The sequence below is a fragment of the Rhipicephalus microplus genome, chromosome 5, assembly GCF_043290135.1.
Source record: "Rhipicephalus microplus isolate Deutch F79 chromosome 5, USDA_Rmic, whole genome shotgun sequence".
In the NCBI taxonomy this organism is placed as follows: domain Eukaryota; kingdom Metazoa; phylum Arthropoda; class Arachnida; order Ixodida; family Ixodidae; genus Rhipicephalus; species Rhipicephalus microplus.
The window spans coordinates 129,883,101-129,905,102 of record NC_134704.1 but is presented as its reverse complement, the minus strand read 5'-3'; the positions used below and the strand labels follow the sequence as shown (position 1 = coordinate 129,905,102).

At 45.1% G+C, this 22,002-nt stretch overlaps 1 protein-coding gene across 1 annotated transcript in view; it reads right to left on the bottom strand.

The window, feature by feature from the left end:
* Positions 1–1,044: 1,044 nt before the first annotated feature.
* Positions 1,045–22,002, bottom strand: part of LOC119173719 (uncharacterized) — a 51,162-nt gene continuing 30,204 nt past the window's right edge. Inside the window, exon 3 of the mRNA XM_075895942.1 lies at positions 1,045–1,385. Coding sequence (XP_075752057.1) covers positions 1,284–1,385 — 102 coding nt within the window. The 3' untranslated portion in view covers positions 1,045–1,283. The remainder of the gene's footprint in view (positions 1,386–22,002) is intronic.

Below are 22,002 nucleotides of genomic sequence, written 5' to 3'. Positions count from 1 at the left end.
CCAAGCATGTCATGATTATCGTGTTTGGACATGTCACTTACCTTCGTCATCCATTCAAGTCACGTAACACCAAATTTGGTAGACGTGATAGCCAGCGAAATGGCCGCGAGCGCACTATGAGCGTAGCATGTAGTCATGTTATTACATGATTTCCACGTTAAGCCCTGTCACTTATGTTCGCCATGTAGTCATGTCATACCATACAGTTTTGCAATATGTTATGTCAACGAAACCCCGCAAGAGCTGCAAGACCATGATATGTAAATCGTGACTTTCGTGGCATACATGTCACAATTTTCGTGTTATGACTATTCACTCATGCTCATCATACAGTCACGTTATGCCATACCAATTCTTGTATAGATCCCATAATCGAAACGGCCAGGAGAGCTAAAAGTCGTAGGCGGCTAAATAAATCGACAGATAGATATGGTCAAAGTTAACGTATTTCACTAAGAAATACTTCGCATTTAAAAACAGCACAGCAGGTGAGCAAGGCACTCCACCTCTTCGTCACTATTTATTTACTTTTCTACGAAAAATGTTTTCTAGCAAGACCAAGCGCAGGTCTCCTCTTTCCACTGATAAGGCAACAATATAAGAAATTTCGAAAGAACTTCAAGAGGCCGGCCAGCCATGATTTGTTCGATAATACGTGGAATAACTGGCAGCTACAATTGTTCCCCTTGGACTAAGTACATCCGATTTCCATTGTTTTTTACAAAAAAATTTAACCCTTCAACAAAACTTTTTCTAGGGCCTCATGAGGGGCTTTCAAAAAGTAATATACTGCAACATAGATATCAAAGAAATGCGGTGAGTTTTTTTAATGGCGCAACTTGTGGCTGCGCTTGATTCTTTACAGGCATTAAAGTAATGAGGTTGCAATGCATTGTTGCAACTAGAGTTACTTTAAGACTACGCTACTTAACACTTGGCTCACAGGATGTGGCTTGGAACTAAATAAGAGAGCTCGTTAGCAAAAGTGTTTTTTGAAAGTGGCTCTTGTGTCGTTTCCGAAAGAGTTCAGATGGAAACAGCAAATGAAACATGAACATGATTTATTGTTACCAAGACATGTAACAATGAAATATCCTGAGTACGTTCCTGACCAGTGCAATCACTCAGTACCACTACTGGCAGCAAGAAAGCAAGTTCCTCGCCAATGGAAATGGCAATGAAGGCATTGAACTTTGCACCACACTGTGCAGTCTGTCACATTCACACATCAGATAACTGTAAAGTTCTCAGGAAAAACTATATCTCAGCACAGCTGTTGGTGACTAGATGAACTCACACCACTTGTCCAGAGTCTTGAGTGTTTCAAGGCAGAAATTCTTGGACATCACCTCTAGTTTAAAACACTTGTGCTCTAGAAGATAGATCTGAAACACAGATAGTGGGGGTCTCATGAGTGGGAAAAGACGTTGAGGAAAGCCAACTGAAGTCAAAGCAGCATGGGTGAGCCGAATGTACCCAATCAATCCCTTTCAAAGCACGACTTATTCCTTTGTGCATCTGAAAGCATACTGACTCATTGCCTAGTATGGCGAGGACAATGTGTAAAACACTATAGAAAACTCTTTGTAGAACTTTTACAAACTGAGATGCTTCAGTTTTTGCGGTAAAACTAAGAGGTTGAAGCAGCGATGTTACGCCAGAATAAGTTACAACAGAAAAATCAGAAGACCTGAATCCCCAAAATATTAGTACTTAGTTTCAAATGTCCTCCGCGTGAAGGCTAATCCTTGGCACAGCAAGCCTTGCCAAGCTGCACATATACAGAAATAGTTATGTACGCAGACATGTTACAAAGATTTCTATAGTTCCATTCCAAAAACCATAAGAAGCATTGATTTTTAAGATGAGCCTTTCTTCTAACAAAAGTTATAGGGTGATTCCACGAGAGATCGACACCGGTCCAAAAGTTGATATTTTAGATTTCATTGAGTGTTTTATATTTCGTGCACCTCTCACCAGGTAGCCCGAAAGTCAACTTCATTTTATGATTAACGGCATAACTTACGAGAAAAAAAATATCAAACTTCACCAACACAGAGGCACCGATTTCGACACCTGTCATTTTCGAAAATCGCAGATGCTTTAAAAAGACAAATATTTTTGTTTCAAGGAAGATATTTTTTACCTGAAATGCGTATCTAATGAAGAATGAATTCATACGGTTTCAAGTTTGTAGGCTTTAAGAGAATAGCTTTTAAAAATGTCTAATTTCGCAACAGTTTAAAATAAGTTACGTATTCCACATTTTTTTTCTCCAAAAGTAATGCTAGCAGCATTTTCAAACTTGACAAGTTTTAAGGATATAGTGTGTTTATTAGATACATAAATTATTGCTGCTGTAGGGCAAATGCAAATTTTTATATATTGCCTCAAAGTTCTCATATTGGCAAAAGTGTACTCCACTGAAATTTGAATAAAAAAAAAAAACCCGTCTTCGATTTTTCTTAAAATCTCGTAAATAGACAACCGAAGGCCATCATACAGTAATATAGAAAAACATGTTGCATTATTTTGTTTTTAGCGGCAATATTCGTGGTACAAATCAGAGCTTTTCGAGAATGCACTGATAAGTTGAGAAATCTAGAAATCGGAATGGAAAAGCGGCAATGAGCTTCAAACGCGAGTAAACGTGACCGCATTTGGTGAAGAAAGGCTGTTTTAGCACTGTAACAAATACGTACCCATGAAGGCACATTTATGCTCCTGATAACATAGCTCTAATGAAGGAAATCTTCGACACTGTAACTCAGTTGCAAAACATCTGTCTATATTTGCAGATAAACTCAAACATGAAAATGTTCCAACCCCAGTGTTGGGTCTCGCTAGAAAAAGCATATGCGCTTGAAGTACCCTCACTGATATTTTGGTGGTGACTGCGTGAAACAAGAGATGCGCTCAAAATGGCTGCATCTTTTGCAGATCACATTTAGCAGTATGTGTTGTTAACACAACACGACCACGATCAGTGCCCTCAGATGTGCTAAGCCAAACATGCCAAGAACGTATGCCTGGAACACGTGGCAACGATTTCCACTGGCTCTTCTTAAACTAACGGAATGTTTCTAGCTCGTCTGTGTCAAGCTGCACACAGCAGCTTGACATTCTTGAGCTTCGCGCTCATTTGCGCCACCATTTGGGATGCTGACATAATCACAGCTGAGCTTGCCGCTCTGAGGTTGTAGAGCGTAGCCCGATGCTTTAGTAGGCCACCAACGCCGTCACAAGAGTTCTTGCCATGTCCTGTGGCCGAAAAAATCTACTTTGTTGATATATGATCTTTCTGATATAACTCGAACAACTGGTACTTGTTTTTGAAGTGACTGCATGCACCATCAGAAACATAAGTAACATGTGTGTCAGGCTTAAGTTGTTCCTTCATATTGCTGCGGATTATTTGTAGAGAAAAACAGGCATGTGCAGCATCATGGCATGTGTCATCACTGATGACGGCCAAACTTTGAATTGATTGCTTCTTTGAGATGACACACGTGAATATAGACCCCTGTCTTTTGTGCCAGTGATACGACTGTACCTCATTCGGGAAAATGGCTGTCCATTTTTCAGCGAAATCAAAGTGAAAAATGCAAGATTCTTTTTCTTAGTTCTCTTTCGCCTGGCGTATTGCTGATTCTTGAATGTATCTTATGTAATTATGGGTAATCCACTTCACGAACCATAGACTTAGCTCTTGCAGAAAAGCACTTGCCTGGGCTGTTTTTTTTACTAGATCACCATTTTCCCATACTGCATAGGCTACCTCAATATCTTCATGGATTCCTAAACATGTGGCTGTCAGAGCGTCCTCCTAAGCACAATAGTCACAATGGCCTAAAGAACAATCACTTGTAGGGGAGCTGCAAAGACATAGTTCTTTCAAGAAGTCCGCCGTGTAGGCACCATCGGTGACGTCTTGTAGGGCAGAAACGCACTCCATGGCATTAGCACAGCAAATACAAAGGCACACTTCTTGGTGTGGTGCAAGAAGAACCCACTTTGGCCTCAGTGAATAAAACTTTGAGAGCCCAATCGACGTATTCGCATTAGCTTCTCTAAAGAGACGATAAGCCTCTCATACCGAACGGGTCATAAACCTTTTCCAAACAAGCTCCTTTTTTCCGTCAATGATAACAGATACTACATCTTTTTTGTTGGGACTCTGCCGAGAGCAGCTATACTCATCTTTGGAGTAGTAAGCCATAGATTCCTGGACCTCCATTCGTATCAGCCTTGTCCTTTTTACCGCATTTGGTGCTAACCATATCCTGTGTTTTGCGAGCCAGCGTCAAGATCTGTATATCATGTAAGCTGACAAGTTTGGTATAAGCGCTTGCAGTTTTCGGCACTCTATATCGCTCGGCAACAGTGTCAACAAATGCATGCACTCTTGATACGAAGAACACGCTTCATAGGCTTGCTTGAAGTTCTTGAACCACTGGGCACACACACTGCATTTTAGATTTGATGATTGAAAGTGGCGGTTACACACATTACGGTGGCATTTCACGGTTACTGTAGAATTGCTGCTAAGTTGTCTCGGCTCTGCATGAACTTTGCTATTTTGTGCATGCAGCTTCTCCAGTCGCATATGTGACAATGCTTCAGGCGTGTTTACGCACCGCTCTTGACTTCTGCCTTTTTCTTCTTCCGGCAAAAACTCATCAGCTGTTTCAGCTGAGAAGCCATTAGACGAAGACAGCATATTTCTGAGGCGTCTGAAGCAGTTCTGGCAGACGTGATCGTTGTTATGTGCATGGCGGGCAGCTTTCGGCAAAAGCTTCTGGAGGGCAAACAGGTCGATGTCTTCGACCTTGTGAAAGTTTCCTTGATAAGGTATTTTCTTTTTATGCAGCATGAGGTAATCTGAACAAAAAACTCTATCCCGGCTGAAGTGGTCAGCCATCGCCACACTCCTTGAGGCTCAAATTACTGGCAATGCAACTATGCATGAAACCAGCAGCATGAAAGTGATCTATCCGTCGTCTGTTCCTATGACTCCCACCTTTAATGAGAGCAGACGTAAAACAGCGTGCGCAAGTATCCGCAGTGCGAATGCAAAACTGAAGTATAGTGCGTTAAAATGAATTTCACAATGTTTTTGTCGATAAAATTACGGGAGGCGTAATCTTTGTCCCTACTTTGAACCATATGATCAAAAGCATTGCCTCTGAGATGCGGCGCACAGCAATTCATCTGTAGAGCAGACGACGGATGACAACTTGGCCTAAAGCATGTTCTTCAGTCTAATGCGGCAGTCTTCGTGCCCCAAATTAGAAAAATTTGTTATGAGTCGTTTATGAACTCAATCAACATTAAATTCTCTTACCCAACCTGTTGCAAACACATGGCCGTCACAGAAGCTCCATCTTTGAGTCAGTAATGGAGAGGCACCACATATTAGAAGTCTCAGTGCTCTAAGTATAAGAGTGAATTCAGATACTGTAGAACATCGCGTTCAAAATAGTTACTCCTATCTGCTAAAACAGCCTTTCTTCACCAAATGGGGTCATGTTTACTCACGTTTGAAGCTCATTGCCGCTTTTCCGTTCCGATTTCTAGATTTCTCAACTTACCAGCGCATTCTCAAAAAGCTCTGATTTGTACCACGAATATTGTCGCTAAAAACAAAATAATGCAACATGTTTTTCTATATTACTGTACGATGGCCTTCAATTGTCTATTTACGAGATTTTAAGATAAATCGAAGACGGGGTTTTTTTTTTTTATTCAAGTTTCAGTGGAGTACACTTTTGCCAATGTGAGAACTTTGAGGCAATATATGAAAATTTACATTTGCCCTACGGCAGCAATAATTTATGTACCTAATGAACACACTAAATCCTTCAAACGTGTCAAGTTTGAAAATGCTGCTTGCATTACTTTCGGAGAAAAAAAATTGGGAATACGTAACTTGTTTTAAACTGTCGCAAAATTAGACATTTTTAAAAGCTATTTTCTTAAGCTCTGAAAACTTGAAACCGTATGAATTTATTCTTAATTAGACATACATTTCAGGTGAAAAATATCTTCCTTGAAACAAAAATATTTGTCTTTTTATAGCATCTGCAATTTTCGAAAATGACAGGTGACGAAATTGGTGCCTCCGTGTTGATGAAGTTTGATATTTGTTTTCTCGTAAGGTATGCCGTTAATCATAAAATGAAGTTGACTTTCGGGCTACCTGGTGAGAGGTGCACGAAATATAAAATACTCAATGAAATCTAAAATATCAACTTTTGGACCCGTGTCGATCTCTCGTGGAATCACCCTATAATACCCCGCTAAGGGCCAACTGTGAGAAAATTGTAGACCATAAAAAATACATAGTTTCTAGCTGCATAAACATCGCAATGCTTCTAGACCAAATCAAAAGTTGCAGAAAGCGGCACTTTCTGCAAAAAAGCTGAAAAACAAAGTGAAATGCTGCCACCACCATTTGGAGGTAACAACACATGACAATGAATCTACTAGCATTTAACATAGAACACAAAGCACCTTGCTATGGCCTTTGAGGTAACGGGGCGTTGAAACATCGCGAACGAAGCATTTTCGGACCAACATCATATTAGGTAACTACTGTTTGTAGATGTTTGTAGTTCTGCCTTTTCAGGCACTGCTTGAAGAATGCTAAAAGGTAATGTATATTTCACTTCACTATGCCAAAGTGACCCAATTTCAGTTCTGTCTTTACACCACATTTTCAAACATTCCCTTTTTTCAGAACACTACTAAATCATGCTAATGAACCAATTAACAGTAACGTTTTTATCTTTGCAGCAATGTTTCGGCTAATGTTTGTGCAATTTCAAAAAGTACAGTCTGCAAGTGCTGAAAAAGCACTGCCATTCATATAGCTGGATGCAAAAGCCAAACAAGCAAAGTTCTTGACTAATGAAAGTGATCTGCTGCTATACGCACTTCAAGTAATGTACAAAGAACGTATAATTACGGCTATTGGGTGCAAGCGCTACACCCATGCAGTGGAAGAAACTAAAGTAAATATCAACTGTTTGTACAAATTGTTTAGACAATGCAACTATTAACAAGAATAATGAGCCTTTACACAAGTTGAGCTTATCTAAGCAGTGTTTACCAGGAACACACTGATGAGCTGTCGTATAAACCGAAATATAAGTCGAGATATTTTTAATAAAACAACAAGCTAAAGTCGCCCCTCGTCTTATATTGCGGTGTCTAGCCGACAGTGCACCACTGTCTGGCAACATGTGGCTTGCATGTGCATGAGAACATGGAGGAAGGAGAAACTCCTTCATGCACAGAGGAGGGACAGGCAACTCTTCCTTCGTGCCTCCATGCATGAGAAGCTGGACACGGCCATATTCGCATTCAAATCAAATAGCAGGTTTTTTTTTTTTTCTCTCTAGTCTGTTTTTTTGTGTTTGTCATTTGCCTCCAATCTGTTCTAAGTTCTCACTTCGCTTAACATTGTGTTTCATTTGTAGTGGTCTTTTTTCGTTCACAGAATATGAGTAGCGGTACGAGAAGGCAGTACTCAGCTGTGTTTGAACTAGAAGTTGCTGAGTTTGCAGAAGCGAATAGGAATATGTTTGCTCAAATGGAGGAAGGAGCTGCTCAACGCCGCTTTGGTGTATCAGAAAAAAGCGTGCGCTATTAGAGGGTGTAGAAAGCGAAGCTGCAGATGTGCAATCCTAGGAAAATGTCATTTCGTGGGCGAAGTGCGGTTCACCCGCAGCTGGAGAATACGCTAGCGAACTTTGTATGGGAAGTTCATGCGTGCTCGCTGCCAGTGGATACCATTCCGTGGATACCATCACCGTGGATACCATTGCAAGAAAGCTGTGGAATTCGCTCGAGAAGCTGGGCTCACAAAAGAAGAGTTTCGTGCACCAATCTCTTGCGTGTGTCAATTCATGAGAAGCAAAGGATTTTCTTTCCGGTGGTGCACATCCATCTGTCAGAAGTTTCCAGACGAGTTCGAGGACAAGCTTATAAACCTTTCAGGGTTTCATGAACTGGCTTCGGTAGCGAAACAACTACATGATGGGGCAGATTGACAATGCCGATGAGACCCCCCGTGTGGTTTGACATGCCTTCATCGACCAGGATCATGCAGAGTGGAGCCAAGAATATGAAGCTGTTGTCCACTGGCAATGAGCACTCACGCTTCACCGTCATGCATGCATGGCAGATGGTAGAAAGCTTCCACCCTTTATCATTTTCAAACTTAAGACAATCCCCAAGGAAGTGTTCCCGCCCGGTGTTGTCCTTCGCATCAACAAAAAGGGACACATGGACGAGGCCATGATGCTCGAATGAATACGAGTAATCTGGAACCGTCAGCCAGATGCACTGCTGCGTCTTTGCAGCATGCTGGTGTTAGATGCGTTTTGTGGTCACTTAACCGACACTGTCAAGCGTGCACTGGGCGATGGAAAAACGAACCTCGTCGTGATACCAGGTGGTATGATGTCCACCCTCCAACCGATCGACGTTGTGCTAAACAAGCCGTTCAAGGACCGAGTGCGGCTGGAGTACCAAAAGTTCATGTCCAGCGACAACCCAAAAACACCGACGGGCCGCCTACAGAGGCCTCCGCTTGCGACTGTTTGTGGGTGGATGCTTTCTGCCTAGTGTTCCTTGCCAGATTTCATGGTGGAAAACGCTTTTAAGAAATTTTCCATCAGCAACTCGCTGTATGGCCAAAAGACAACGCACTATGGGAGGCGGCCAGCGACAAACTCTCGTCTTCAGAAGACAGTGGTGCTTCGTCTGACAAATAGGAACAGTTGCGATGGTGGTTGAGGGGAACTTCGACGATCAGGGTGCAGTGCGCCCAATTCGCAAATAAATTTCTTTCGGCAATTTTGAGTTGTTTTCCTTCTTTTTTTTCGGTAACCTGAACTTAGGGGGTCGACCTATATTGCCACTCGACCTTTAGTCCGGTTTGTATTATAGGCTCATCTAAAGTGCCTTCGCGGTGCCTTCTTAGACTATGATGAACTTGACACATCCATAGAAATTTGGTGCAAGCACAATATTATGTCATTACACATTCCTAGATGGCTCTAGTCATCTCCGTAATTTCATCCATCAACAATACGGTGGCTCGGTGCACCAATAGGTGCACAAGTGATGAAAATGTTGAGAAGAGAATGGAGAAGGTGCCAGAATCGGTGTCCTCATCGAATGTAGTGGCACTGGATTTATGAAGGATATAATGTGCACTCGTGTGACGATGGCGAGAGCCATGTGGAAGAGAACTTGCTTGTGAAATGGCTTGTGCTGATGGGGGCAAGAAAAGTTCTGTGAAATGCTGAGAAATTTTTATTTAAGTGAGAGATTTTTATCAAGTTATGTGCCATGCTTTAAAACGCCACTCTCATTTCTACCATTCCTAAGGTCTCACATTTTTTAGCTAACATTTTTTTTATAATCTGACGAAAAACTTAGCAGCAATTTACTATCAAATGATGCCAACAGTATGCAGCTCTTACAAATGAAATACCAATGGTAAATTGTATCTGGTTCTTTAACTACCAGTTTGATGATGCTGCAATTATCTGTGAGGTGGCTCGTCTGTAGCACATTTTATCTTTAACCTAAGTAAGAATAGCAAATAATTCTGCGAATTCTACAAAATGCCATTGCATATGTGGCTTCATTAAGCATGCCTTAAAGGAGCAGTGACACAAAATTTCAAAGGCAAGATAATGAGCAAGATAGATTTATGTGGACACATACACAACATCTACGAGATATCAAGGGCAAATACAGTGGGCTCTCATAAAACAAAACCTGACGGGACCAGAAAAATATGTTCCTTTAACAGGAGTTGCATTTTACTAAGAGGTGAACATGGCTGTAGAATACAAGCTGGAAACCAATCTTGTCAGAAGCACGAATTCTTCCATTTACGCAGCAGTTCTGTTTCACAGATTTTGGTTTGCCTAGAGTCTACTGTATAGCCTAGAACATACATTCAAACGTCAATATAGCGAACCTGGATATAGCGAGACATCCGATATAACAAAGTAAATACAAAGTTTTGCAACAGTGTTAGATATATGCCTTTATAATGAATTTTCTGATACAATGAACTTATTATGGTGTAAGATACAAGTTTGTTATATTGAGATTTGATTGTATCTGAAATCAATTTTAAAGTGCATGCCGCACGACTGAATGAGATGCAGAGCCTCTCCCGATGCCAACATCAATGCAGGGCCAATGTAACTAATTGCTGGTACAAAGCTTCGCATTTGCGCTACCTGTGGTTTCTTCCTACCTCCCATTGGCTTCACATGTGCTAGCTGTCAGTGCAGTAACCGCTCGTGCATGCTCCCACGAGCAACGCCCACATCACAGTTTTCTGTGGTCACACAGCCACCTGTGTTTACATCGCCCCCAGAACTGCTCCTGGCTACCTCAATGCTCGTTCAAACCGAAACCGAGACTTGGCACTTTAAAAATATCTCTAAATAAGTAACCGTCATGGACTCGCCCAAATGAGGTTTCCAGCTATCATAAGTGGGTCACAAGTCACCTATTGCAACAACAAAAACAAAACAAGGAGCAACATTTTCGAGCCAGTGCTCCTCTAAAAGGATCCTAAACCACTTTTCTAAGTAATGATCAACTGACCTCAGTGTTGGACTATATTGCCTCAGGAATAGAGTGCCGCAAAAATTTTCAGGGGCGAAACTCCTTAAGGCAAGGCTGTGCGTCCTCTGTATGTAGCCACCTCTCGTTTAGTTCTTGCAGTGTTCACTAGATAGCGGTACTTGTAGCTGATGATGAAAAGATGCAAGATGTTATAAACTAGACGGCGGTGCTTGTAGTTGATGATGAAAGATGTGAGATGTTATAAAATAGGAATGATAGAACGCGTGTCATTGGTGGAAGGCAATCGTTCGATTTAGTGCGGCGACGTACGCTAGGGGGAGTGTTGTAATAAAATTGAGTGGGCAAAATGTACGAAGTATTCATGGTTTACCAGGTTTACCTCTGGAGTTTCGCCCACTCATCATCATTCACTTCGTGGATATGGCGGCACTCTTTTTTATCTGTCAGATAGGAAGAAACAAGCCGAGCTGCGAGAATTCGTCACATGCTGTAAGCCCTATCTTTCTTCTTTTATATTGACGAGCATGCAAGGAAGCTACACAAGGAGGGATGACGAGGTGGAACAAAGGTACGTCACACATGCGTCATAATCCTAAAGGGGCACTCAGTGAAACAGTAAATTAGTCTTGAACAATAAATTATACTGAGAAAGCTCTAGTGTCACTAACTTTACTGTCACAATATTATTGCCAGATGAGAAAATCAACGTCAAAAGTATCGTTTTTAGATTTCCCCCAGGAACTTCTGATGGCGATGTCCCCAATTCCAAATGTTTTTTTATATCTCATATTTTGGCCACATTGGCTCAATGAAACCTTCTGAAACTTGGCATGTGGAACCTCTGGCTCTCTCTGAAGACAGTGTACTTAATTTTTACCCAATGAGAAATACGAAGGCTTGAGTAGATGGCATAAAATATATGACGACACAGAAAACAATGCACTGACTTTAAAGTGGTGCCGTCATCTGCATATTCTGCTTGCTCCTTTTCTTGCTTACCAAGTGAAAGAGTAATTCACTAATATGAGAAAAACCACTTATCTTTTTGATGTTCCTTTAAAAGTGCATGTACTTAAAACACAATCACTCTCTCCACGGTTAATAATATCTAGGGTTTTACATCCTAATATCACAATATAATTATGAGGGACGCTGCAGTGAAGGGCTCTGTATATTTTGACCATCTGGTGTTGTTTAACATGCACTGATATCACACAGTACATGGGCCTCTGCCGTTTTGCCTATATTCAAATGCGACTGCCTTAGCCGGAACGGAACCCGCGACCTTCGAGTCAGGAGCCAAGCACCCTTAAAAGTGATCCACACTGTGGCAACTTCTCTCCAAGTTACTTCGGCAGGTGCAAGCATGACTGCTACGTCCCTTTTGCACACTGTAGACCCTGACGTGTGGCAGCACCCCACGGCAAGAAGTGCCACTGATCCAAACATTGCTCTTGCTTTATGTCAGATGTCTTTTTGTGAAACACAAAATTGGCTCTATGATGGCCTTCGGATGAACTTGAATACAGGCTGATGGATGCAAATGAGGCACTTGGGAAAGAAGGTTGCTACTTCGCGCTCCATTTATAAACTCTTCTTGCTGCACATGACTGTAGCATGTGGCTAGGCTGTTGACAACAGTGTCCGCTTTCTGCTGTATGTGTTTCGTTACCAAGCATGAGGGTGAATCATCACCACTTTAATGATTGTCGTATCATTTGCTCTTTATTTTGGCTCTCTTTTTAAACTTTTGTTATAATTAAATGAGAACTGGCCTGTTTGAAACGAGCACACCTGAGAAAACAGCAACTTCGTGCACCCCTTGTAGCCATTACACAACGCGCACGATTGTAATATTTCTCTGAGTGTAACCACACTTCCCAGCAAAATTTCATGCACGCACACTCGAATATGTGCTGGTGCGCTGAGTTCACAACCCTTAAGGGGAGACACTGCTCCACAATTTTTTTTTTTTTTTTTGAGTATAAAATTTATACGGTATGCATTTTCACAGCTGAAAACGAATATGCAAGTAGATTTTGGCTGTCACTTCCCGACTTTAAAATATTGGCTGTTTCATAAACTTACATTCTGTCTACATAAACACTGCTTTCACATTATAAGACTGCCAAAAATTTGATATGACAGCGTTCTATAAAGACCAGGGAGTGCAAGAAAACTATAATTTTATTTTTAGCTTCATTGGCTCAAGAGTAATGGCCATAAGTAGACTCATCAGAAATTTTAAACTTGCTTAATTTAATTGTTATTAAATTATTGTACTGAATAAAATTATCATAATCTTATGAACTTCTTGCACTAAACAATTTAGAAACTTTCAAATTCTGCAAGAACAATCAAAATCCAACCGCTAGATCAAAAAATACTGAGGGCAATGGCCTTGGACGTGATTACAAGTGTTGTTTTGAGAAAACGAGAAAAGAAGTTCAAGAACATGGTGAGCATTTATATTCAACTGAAAAAGGTGTAAATCAGCGCAATAATGACGCTAGAAGCCACCAGAAGTATAGTTGTCGCCATTCTTCTTCTTGCACTTTCTTTTCATTGCACACCTGAAATTTCTATAGTTCAGATCGGCATACAGCGTTATAACTGCGCTCTAATAACGTGAGCGGCAGCCTTCCGCGAGGCACGATTCATTTTCTTGATATGTCTCTGTGTACCCCCATGCACTTCAGTGAAATATTCAGGGTGAAAAAGATGTCATTCAACGCAGTTTATCCGTTTCCTGTGCTCATTGCCATACGAAATGCGAGCACGTTAATCTCCAGCGGGCCACACACCGACTCCCCCCTGATTATCTCTACCTGCACGATGGCGACAACAATGAAGATCACGGATTTGCTCGAGAGGCACCCCGCAAGCGAGTGAAGAAGACGATGATCTTGACGGCCCTTAGAGCGCCTCAACGAGTATGACTGTAAACCGTGTTCGTAAATGAACCGCCTGTATTTTATAAATTATAACCCATGACACTGGTGGAACTGCTGTGTACCATCACTTTGTGGGATAACATAACTTTAATATTTCCGCACTGAAGGTTCTACTACAACTGCCCCTCAATCGGGGCACAAACACAGTTTTCTTGCTTCTTTAGGGCGAGTGTGTTCTTATTGTCGGTCCCCGTGTTTGGAAGCATTGCCGCGACGCGCAGGCATAGAAGCGGCGCAGAAGCAGCGCCGAACCGTTTCGGCACACCACCCCCCACAGAGATAGGAGCCGTCAGGGTTGAAGAGGTTTGAGGACCCGCACCTGGAATCCAAGGCGGGTAGTGTAGGGTGCGAGCCTAGGCGTTGCAGGCTTTTGTCGGCGAAATACGGGGGGCGTGCGGGGGTTGGTAGGCTCCTGAGAAAGGATGTATGATGGCTTTAGGCGATCGATGAAAACGCGTACATCCTTTCCACTGATTTGCAGGGTGAATGTTTTGTCATCGCGACAGATGGCTTTGTAAGGTCCGGAGTAAGGCGGCTGGAAAGGTGCGCGTACGATGTCGTCGCGGAGGAAGGCATGCGAGCATGTTGCCATGTCCTTAAACACGAACAAGGTCGGCTTGGTGTGGCGAGCCGCTGGTGAGGGCTTCGGTTGTAACGATTGGTGGCTCGACAGCTGAGACACGAGAGAGTGCGTCGGCGACTACGTTTTCCTTTCCGCTGATGCAGTGAATATCTGTGGTGAAAATTGAGCGATGAAGAACAGCTGGTTCTGCTGGACCGGTGGAAGTTTTTCGCGGCACTGGGAGAAGGCTTTAGTGATAGGTTTATGGTCGGTGTATATGGTGCAGTGCTGTGCCTCAAGGACGTGGCGAAAGTGTTGGACTGCTCGTAGATGGCAAGGAGCTCTTTGTAGTAGGCTGGCCAGGTCGTCTCTGCAGGGGGCGAGCTTGCATCGCCGATGCTGCCGGAAGGCGGGGGCGGTTTCGGGGAAGAGAGTTTCTTCTATAAGAACGCCAAAGGGCGCCAGTTGTCGCGCACACACTGCATGAGAGAGGTTCCGACGGCGGTGCTAGAGGCATCTGTAACAAGACCCAGGGGCGCCTCTGGCTTGGAATGAGAGAGCAGCATAGCGTTGCAGAGGGCAGTTTTGCAGTCTTCGAACGGTTGCATTAAGGCTGGAGTCCAAGTGACAGGATGGTTGCCGCGTTGGCCGGCCAACGCATCATGGAACCTGATATGTCAACGCCTGATATGTGGCCGCTTTAGGCACGAAGCACCTGCAAAAGTTGAACATGCCCAGAAAACGGCAGAGGTCTTTCGCTGTGGCAGGCAGGGCGAAATTTCGAAGCGCCAGCATGCAGTCAGGCAAAGGTCTAGTTCCTTCTGAAGAGATTTCATGGCCAAGAAAGGTGACGACGGGGGCGCCAAGCGTGCTCTTCTGAAGGTTTATGAGTAAGCCGTGTTCGTCGAGACGCTAGAACAGTTGACGAAGGTGCTGGCAATGTTCCGTTTCGTTGCGGGAGAAGATCAAGATGATGTCTAGGTAAACGAAACAGAAGTCTACGCCGCGGACGTCATCGATAAAACTTTGAAAGGTTTGCCCCGTGTTGCGGAGACCAAAACTCATGAAAGAGAATTCGAATAGGCCGAAAAGCGTGATAATTGCGGTCTTTGGGATGTCATCCGGGTTTACAGGAATTTGTGTGTAGGCTTCTACGAGGCCCACCACTGAGAAGATAGTGCTGCTGTCCAAGCGGTAAGCAAAGTTCTGTATTTGACGGACGGGGTACCTGTCGGGGACGGTGCGGCGTTGAGGGCACAATAATCTCCACAGAGGCACCAACCATTTGTCTTCTTTGGTACCAGATGAAGCGGTGAGGCGTAAGGTCCCTTTGAGCGGCGGGCAGCACCTTCGCGGAGCATGGCTTCGAATTCGGCCTGTGCGATTCGTAGGCGGTCCGAGCTAGCCGACGGGCGTGGCATGAGACCGGGGGGGCCGAGAGTAGTACAAATGTGGTGCACGGTTGAGTGGCGCACTTCTCGCGGTTGCCCGCTAGGTCGAGTCAGGTCGGGAAATTTTGCGAGGATGTCATGGTATGGCGACTGGTTCTCAATGGTGAGTGCCTTGACGTTAGGCTGTTGGGTGGTTGCACGTTGGCCCGGTGTGGAGAGGCCTGTTGTAGCGTCGATAAGTTGGTCATATCGGCAGTCAGGTAAAAGATTGTAGTTGGCCAAGAAGTCGGACCCGATGATCGGCTCTGCGACATCGGCGATGACGAAATTTTATGGAAAATCTCGACACAGGTTTTTGAAGTTGATGTTAAGGTGGAGCGAGCTGTAGGACTTGATGGTCAAATGGTTCGCCGCGCTGAGCTCAAAGGACGCGCAAGGACTCTTGTCACGCAGGAAGGTTCGGGGAAAGCAACAGATGTCGGAGTCACAGTCGACCAGGAACCGCCCCTTTGTGACTTGGTCAGTAACAAATATACGATGACCTCTAAGTTGGCAGCTCGCGACCGTCTCTACGGGCTGCCTTTGAAGTTTCCCTAACGTGCACCTGAGCAAAATGGTTGAAATTTTCGGGCTTTGTCCCCGAAGTGGTCATGGTAGCAGCAGGAGCCATTATCATTTCCGTGCGATGAAACGGCGTTGTTGTCTTAGCTTTGGGAGCGTTTTTGTGAACGCAGCTTCGGGCTTTGATCTAAGTGCCTTTGAATTGAGTCCAGCTGACAGGGTGATTTCGTCGACACAGCGCGCTCGCTCGCTGCTGGACTGTCGGGTGTCATCGGCGTTGACGGTGAGAGGCGATGCTGGCAACGGAATCTCGACGACTTGATCGGCGATGTGAGAGAGCTGGTTCAGCGGCAGATTCGGCTGCACCTAGAGGATGGCCTGCGTAAGTGAGGATAGGCGCTGAAGCCAGATGATACGAAGGAGGGATCCGTCGACCGGGGTGCTGCCCAAGAGGTCACGCATGTAACGCAGGAACTGCGATGGCTTGCCGTCACCGAGTTTTTCGTGATGGAGTAGGTGACGCACCTTCTCGTCTTGTGAGGGTGAAAGCTGGCGGGTCAGTTCACTCTTCAGGTGTAGGTGACGGTCATCAGACGGGGCATTTGCAAATATATCGCGAACCTAAGCCGCATAGCGAGAGTCTAGATGGGCGACAACGTAGTCATAGCGCGTCCGGTCCTGGGTGATGCGTGCCGTGGAAAACTGCGCCTCGACTTGAGCGAACCACACGTCAGGCGCCTCTGCCCAAAGCGGTGGAAGTTTGACGGCGACGCGACAGACGTCCGTGTCGGTGGCAGCCGCAGCAATGGAGGCGCCTGAGATGGCAGGGATTGCTAGAGCGAAGTTTTGGGAGGCGTGGCCCAAGTGGGGCGGTGCACGGTCGTCAGACGAGAGAGCTTCATTTTCATTGCGCTGCTGCTGTTCCCGGAGCTGCTGCTCTTGGTTCTGGATCACTTGCTGCTGGGCCTGCAGTTGTTGTCGCAGTTGTTGTACTTGTTGTTGAAGGGCAGCAAGGGTTTCTCGTCGGCCATGGCGGTGCGGTACGTTTGTTTTCCGGGTCACCAGATGTGGGATAACATAACTTTAATGTTTCCACACTGAAGGTTCTACTACAACTGCCCCTCAATCGGGGCACACACACAGTTTTCTTGCTTCTTTCGGGCGAGAGTGTTCTTATCACCAACGCCCGTGTTTGGAGGCATTGCCGCGACGCGCAGGCGTAGAAGCTGCGCAGAAGCAGTGCCTAACTGTTTCGCCACAACTTCATGATGGGCACACCTATCAGTAGCCCTGAGTCCAGCCCTACGAGACAGCCTTGCGTGCAGACGCCTGTGCACCGTTCAAGCCGTCGCCTTCAAGGTCTTGGACTAGAATTTGGCCTTTCAGAAGGGCCAACACTTCCGCCAGCCACCCCTGCTCAAGAAAGGAGTCCTGTACAGGTTATGGTGCAGAATGTGCACATTCCTGGACCGTTTCATGGCCGCCTAAACGAAGATGCACAAGACTGGCTTGAGCAGTTTGAATGGGTAGCTAAGTCGAACCACTGGAGTCTTGATGAAAAACTTTTCCACGAATACTTTGCCCTTGAAGACGGTGCGAAGATGTGGTTTATCAACCGCGAGGCAAGATTGACGACATGGGAGGAGTTTGGCCGTCAGTTACTTGACACCTTTCGTAATGTGGACCGTCGTGAAAACCCACAACGCCTTCTACATGCACGCATCCAATAGCTGCATGAAAGCGTCACCATGTTTGCTGAGGATATGCTGGGTTTGTGCCACCGCGCGGACCCCAACATGTCCTAGGCTAAAAAGCTAAGCCATCTCATGAGGGGCTTCAGAGAGCAGCTGTTTGTTGGTCTTTTGCGAAATCCCCCAATAACAGTGGACAAGTTCATCACGGAGGCCACCGCAATAGAGTGTGTGCTACAGCAACGGTACCGCCAGTCTGATCGCCCGGCCACCCGCTCAGCTGCAGGTGCCGCTGCAATTACCGCAAATGATGAGTTTTCTCTCAAGCACCTAATGCAATAGATAGTGCGGAAGAAGATTGCGAAGGAGAATGCAAGGTACACATTGCCGTCATAGGCACCCCCAGAGCGGGAGTCCTCGGTTGCCTCCGTCGCTTGAGTCGTTCGCCCCGATCTTCAACAAGCGTTTGCCTCTCCAGAGCAATATTCCACTTGGCCGTACCATCTGAACTCGTATAAGTATGCAGACGCTGTATCATCCATTGGCTCCAAAAGCATCCTACCAGACGAACGGATACAGCTATACAGATGCTTTTCATCGACCTACGCCCATGCCAGCGCCGCAGTACCTCGAACCATATCCTGTGGCTGCCTGGGCCCAGCAGGATTCTCTAAGGCGACTCTATATGTGAAATACCGACACATGGTGCACTGCAGATCGCCGACCTCTGTGCTACAATTGTGGAGGGCCAGGACACATTCACCATTTTTGCCCACATTGCTGAGCTGAATACCACAGTAGTGCACCTGCCGCTACGCGTCGACAGTTCAACGAAAGCCGTGCCCCCACTGACAACAACCAGGCTGGCCAACGACACTGCTCTGCTACCTTCCAAACGCACTCACCATCTGTGGCTCGTTTTGCTTCACCAAGCCGCCGTAGTTTTGCTACACGCCGTGCGAAGTCGGTCTCCCAGCGGGGAAACTAAAAGCAGCGACCTCTTGGGGGAAGGTTGCAAGCCATCGAATTGCCAGAAAACTGCCACTGCTGCCAAAACACGTTAGCGCCGACTATAAGGATTCCGCCGAGAAAACTGTGACTGCCGACCTCGCTGTGACGATTGATGGCTTCAAAGTGACGGCATTAGTCAATACTGGTGCAGACTTTTCGATCATGAGTGAACGATTGATAGACAAACTAAACTCCGGACGAAATGAATGGGCCCTTATATACAAAACGCTAGAGGCCAGATAATGACACCCAGGGAAAAATGTACAGCACGACTGAAGATCAGCAATGTGGCTTTTGTAGCCACATTCCCGATTCTACCAGAGCGCTGCAAACGCATGATACTGGGAATGGACTTCTCAAGAGAGTACGGTGCTGTGGTCAACATACGTGATGGTATGATAATATTCGTCGCTGACAAGCCTGTGACCCATGACCCAGACCAAGAACCCAGGGCGTTACGTGTGGTCGACGATGTCTGCGTGCCACCCCTATCATGTAGTCTTGTTTCCATGTGTTGTGGCGTGCACTGTGATGAATACGCCATAGTCGAATGCATCACTGCCTTGAGCGCTGGCACATCAGTAAAGGCGCTGCTGTGGCATACCTTGAGGAGCTCGACTACTCTCTTAACTGTCTTGCTATGCAAGGGGAAGCCACGGCTGATTTAGCACTACGTACACCACCAGTCGACATTGGTCCAAGCTTAACACCGACTACAAAGATGCAGTCTTATGGAGCTGCTCAACCAGTTCAAGGACTGCTTCTCTTAGACCTTATGGGTGGGTCAAACTAAGGCCCCTGTATTTTTCAAAGGTAGTGCAAACCGTTGTACAAAAAGCGGAGCAAAATTTCCTCCCCGCCCTCTACGTCTCTTCTTACTCCGGTGCGCCTTTCTGCTACCCTATTGGACCAGGCGCGACACGTGACCAATGAACTTTGTTGACCCCTCGGCTCCGCCGGGCAGCGAGGCCATGAGTGAGCGCACTGCATCTCACTCCCACGTGTGTTGCCTTTAGCAAGGCGGCCTCGGATGCAGCGCAATGCCGACCTGCTATGCCGTTGGCTGCTCCAGCAGCATTGCATAAGGCGACAAGCTTTTTGAGGTTCCACGAGGGAAAAATAATGAGGAGCGGAGAGCGGTATGGCTGCATCGCATCGGCAGGAAAAACTTCGATTGTCACCAAGGGAGGCTTTGCGAAGTAAGCACTCCCTACAGAACTTCTTCGCGTAGACAAGCCTCCGGAAGGCTTTCAGATAAAGCTCATCCTTGGTTCAGGTTCATGTTAAACAAAAGCAGCTTGAAGTTTCCGTCGACGCTTTCCCGCACGATTTCAACCACGATGACAGCTCGATCGTTTTTAGCTTGCTCGAATATTCGAATACGGCCACAACATAATTACTGTTGAATGTTTGGCGTTCGCGATTTGCTTTCTAAATGGAACCATTTGCAGCGGAAGCAATTATGCTTCTCCAGAGATCAACCACGTCTTTGATCGTGTTTTCCTTTTTTTTCACTCGAACTTTGATTACCTGTAGGCAAAACTTCGACGTTTATTGTTTTATTGTGGTTTATTGTGTTCTCAGTTTGTATTCTTTCATATTTATCTCACTTTTGCGCACTTCCATGACCGAATTTTGTGCATGCTTGTACAGCTAATATAAGAGAGTGTATGGTAAATATAATGTTGTATAGTTGTTTATTTGTGAAATGCATAGATACTTTCGTTCAAATTTCGAACATACTTGCGAAGTTGTACACTTTCGATTAACAAAGAGAAAGGCACCTACTAAACGCAAGAAAATCATCTGGCTTTTGTGGCTGTTTGCATTTTTAACGTAAGAAGCAAAATATTTTGCTTCGGCAATATCACATCAGTTAAACTGCAAAAATGCGATAGAGAATGTCGGTATTTTTCAGAAACACTTCACGATGGATCAGTATGAGCCAGCAATTCTGGCACAAACAGGGATCAAGAAACTCAAGCCAAATGCGGTTCCTTCTATATTTGCACATCGGCCTCTTCCGAAAGAGCGCAAGCCACCCCGCAAAAGGAGGAATGAAACGTCTCCTGGTGAGGCCCCTTTGTAGTTTCTATTCCTTTCTTGTGTTGTGAAAGCGATTATGTTTTGGGGTTTATATGACAATACAGTGTGTTTGGATCTCTGGCAGATAGCATAGTTGCTGCATTTATCTTTGTGACCTGTGAACCTGATTAATTCGGCATCCAATTCTGTCTTACTGTGGCAGCAAACATCCCCACCCCTACAATGTACTTGCTCAACTCTTGCTTACAGCTGTATCCTTGGATGAGCCAGAAACGTCAGTGGGGAGGGCCCCGGACGCTCAACCAGTGGGCAGTTTATTTTGTGAGTTGACTACGCTGTGATGACAAATGTTCGCGCCTTTAGACTGTGTACTTACGCAATTCATGCTTACAGCTGCCTCCTCGGACAACACAGCAACGTCAATAGACCGCGACCCTAAACCAGTGGGCAGCCCATTTTGTGAGTTATCTGCACTGTGATGGCAAATGTTCACGCGTCTAGCCTCTGTATTTACAATTCATGCTTACAGCTGCCTCCTGGCAGTTGTAAGCATGAATTGCATCATGCATCAAATCAGAAGCTATCTGATTTGATAGCGAAATTGTTTCGCCCTGTCGTCGCTCTACTGGAATGTTTTGCAGCGTTCGTGATTATTCGATGCTTCCCGCATTTTATTTGTGCACTCAATAAAATCTACCTTCATCCCACTAAACGCTTGTGGTATTTTATGGATGAATCGTTTACACACGTCCCATTATGAAAGCAGGCATGCATGTCCCAAATTTCAGTATGGCTCTGTTGTTCCTGTACAAACTCGAGCTCTAAGAGCACTCATATTAACTTTTGAGGGGCTTTTCCACACTTATAAACCCAAGAAAAATTACACGAAGACCAGATTTTTCTATCTTATGAGGCAGGCAACAGATTAAATCGACCATGAGTACTGCAAGGGCAGATTATAAACCCAAGAAAAATTACACAAAGCCCACATTTTTCTATCTTGTGAAGCAGGCCCCAGATTAAATCGACGATGAGTACTGCAAAGGCAGATTGCGATAGGGCGGCATTTGGTACATTTGGTTCCCCTCAAAACGCGAGATCATAGCTAAGGCACTGGCCGATCGCACACTGTTGTTCTTACACAATGTTTGCGAGCACCGTTG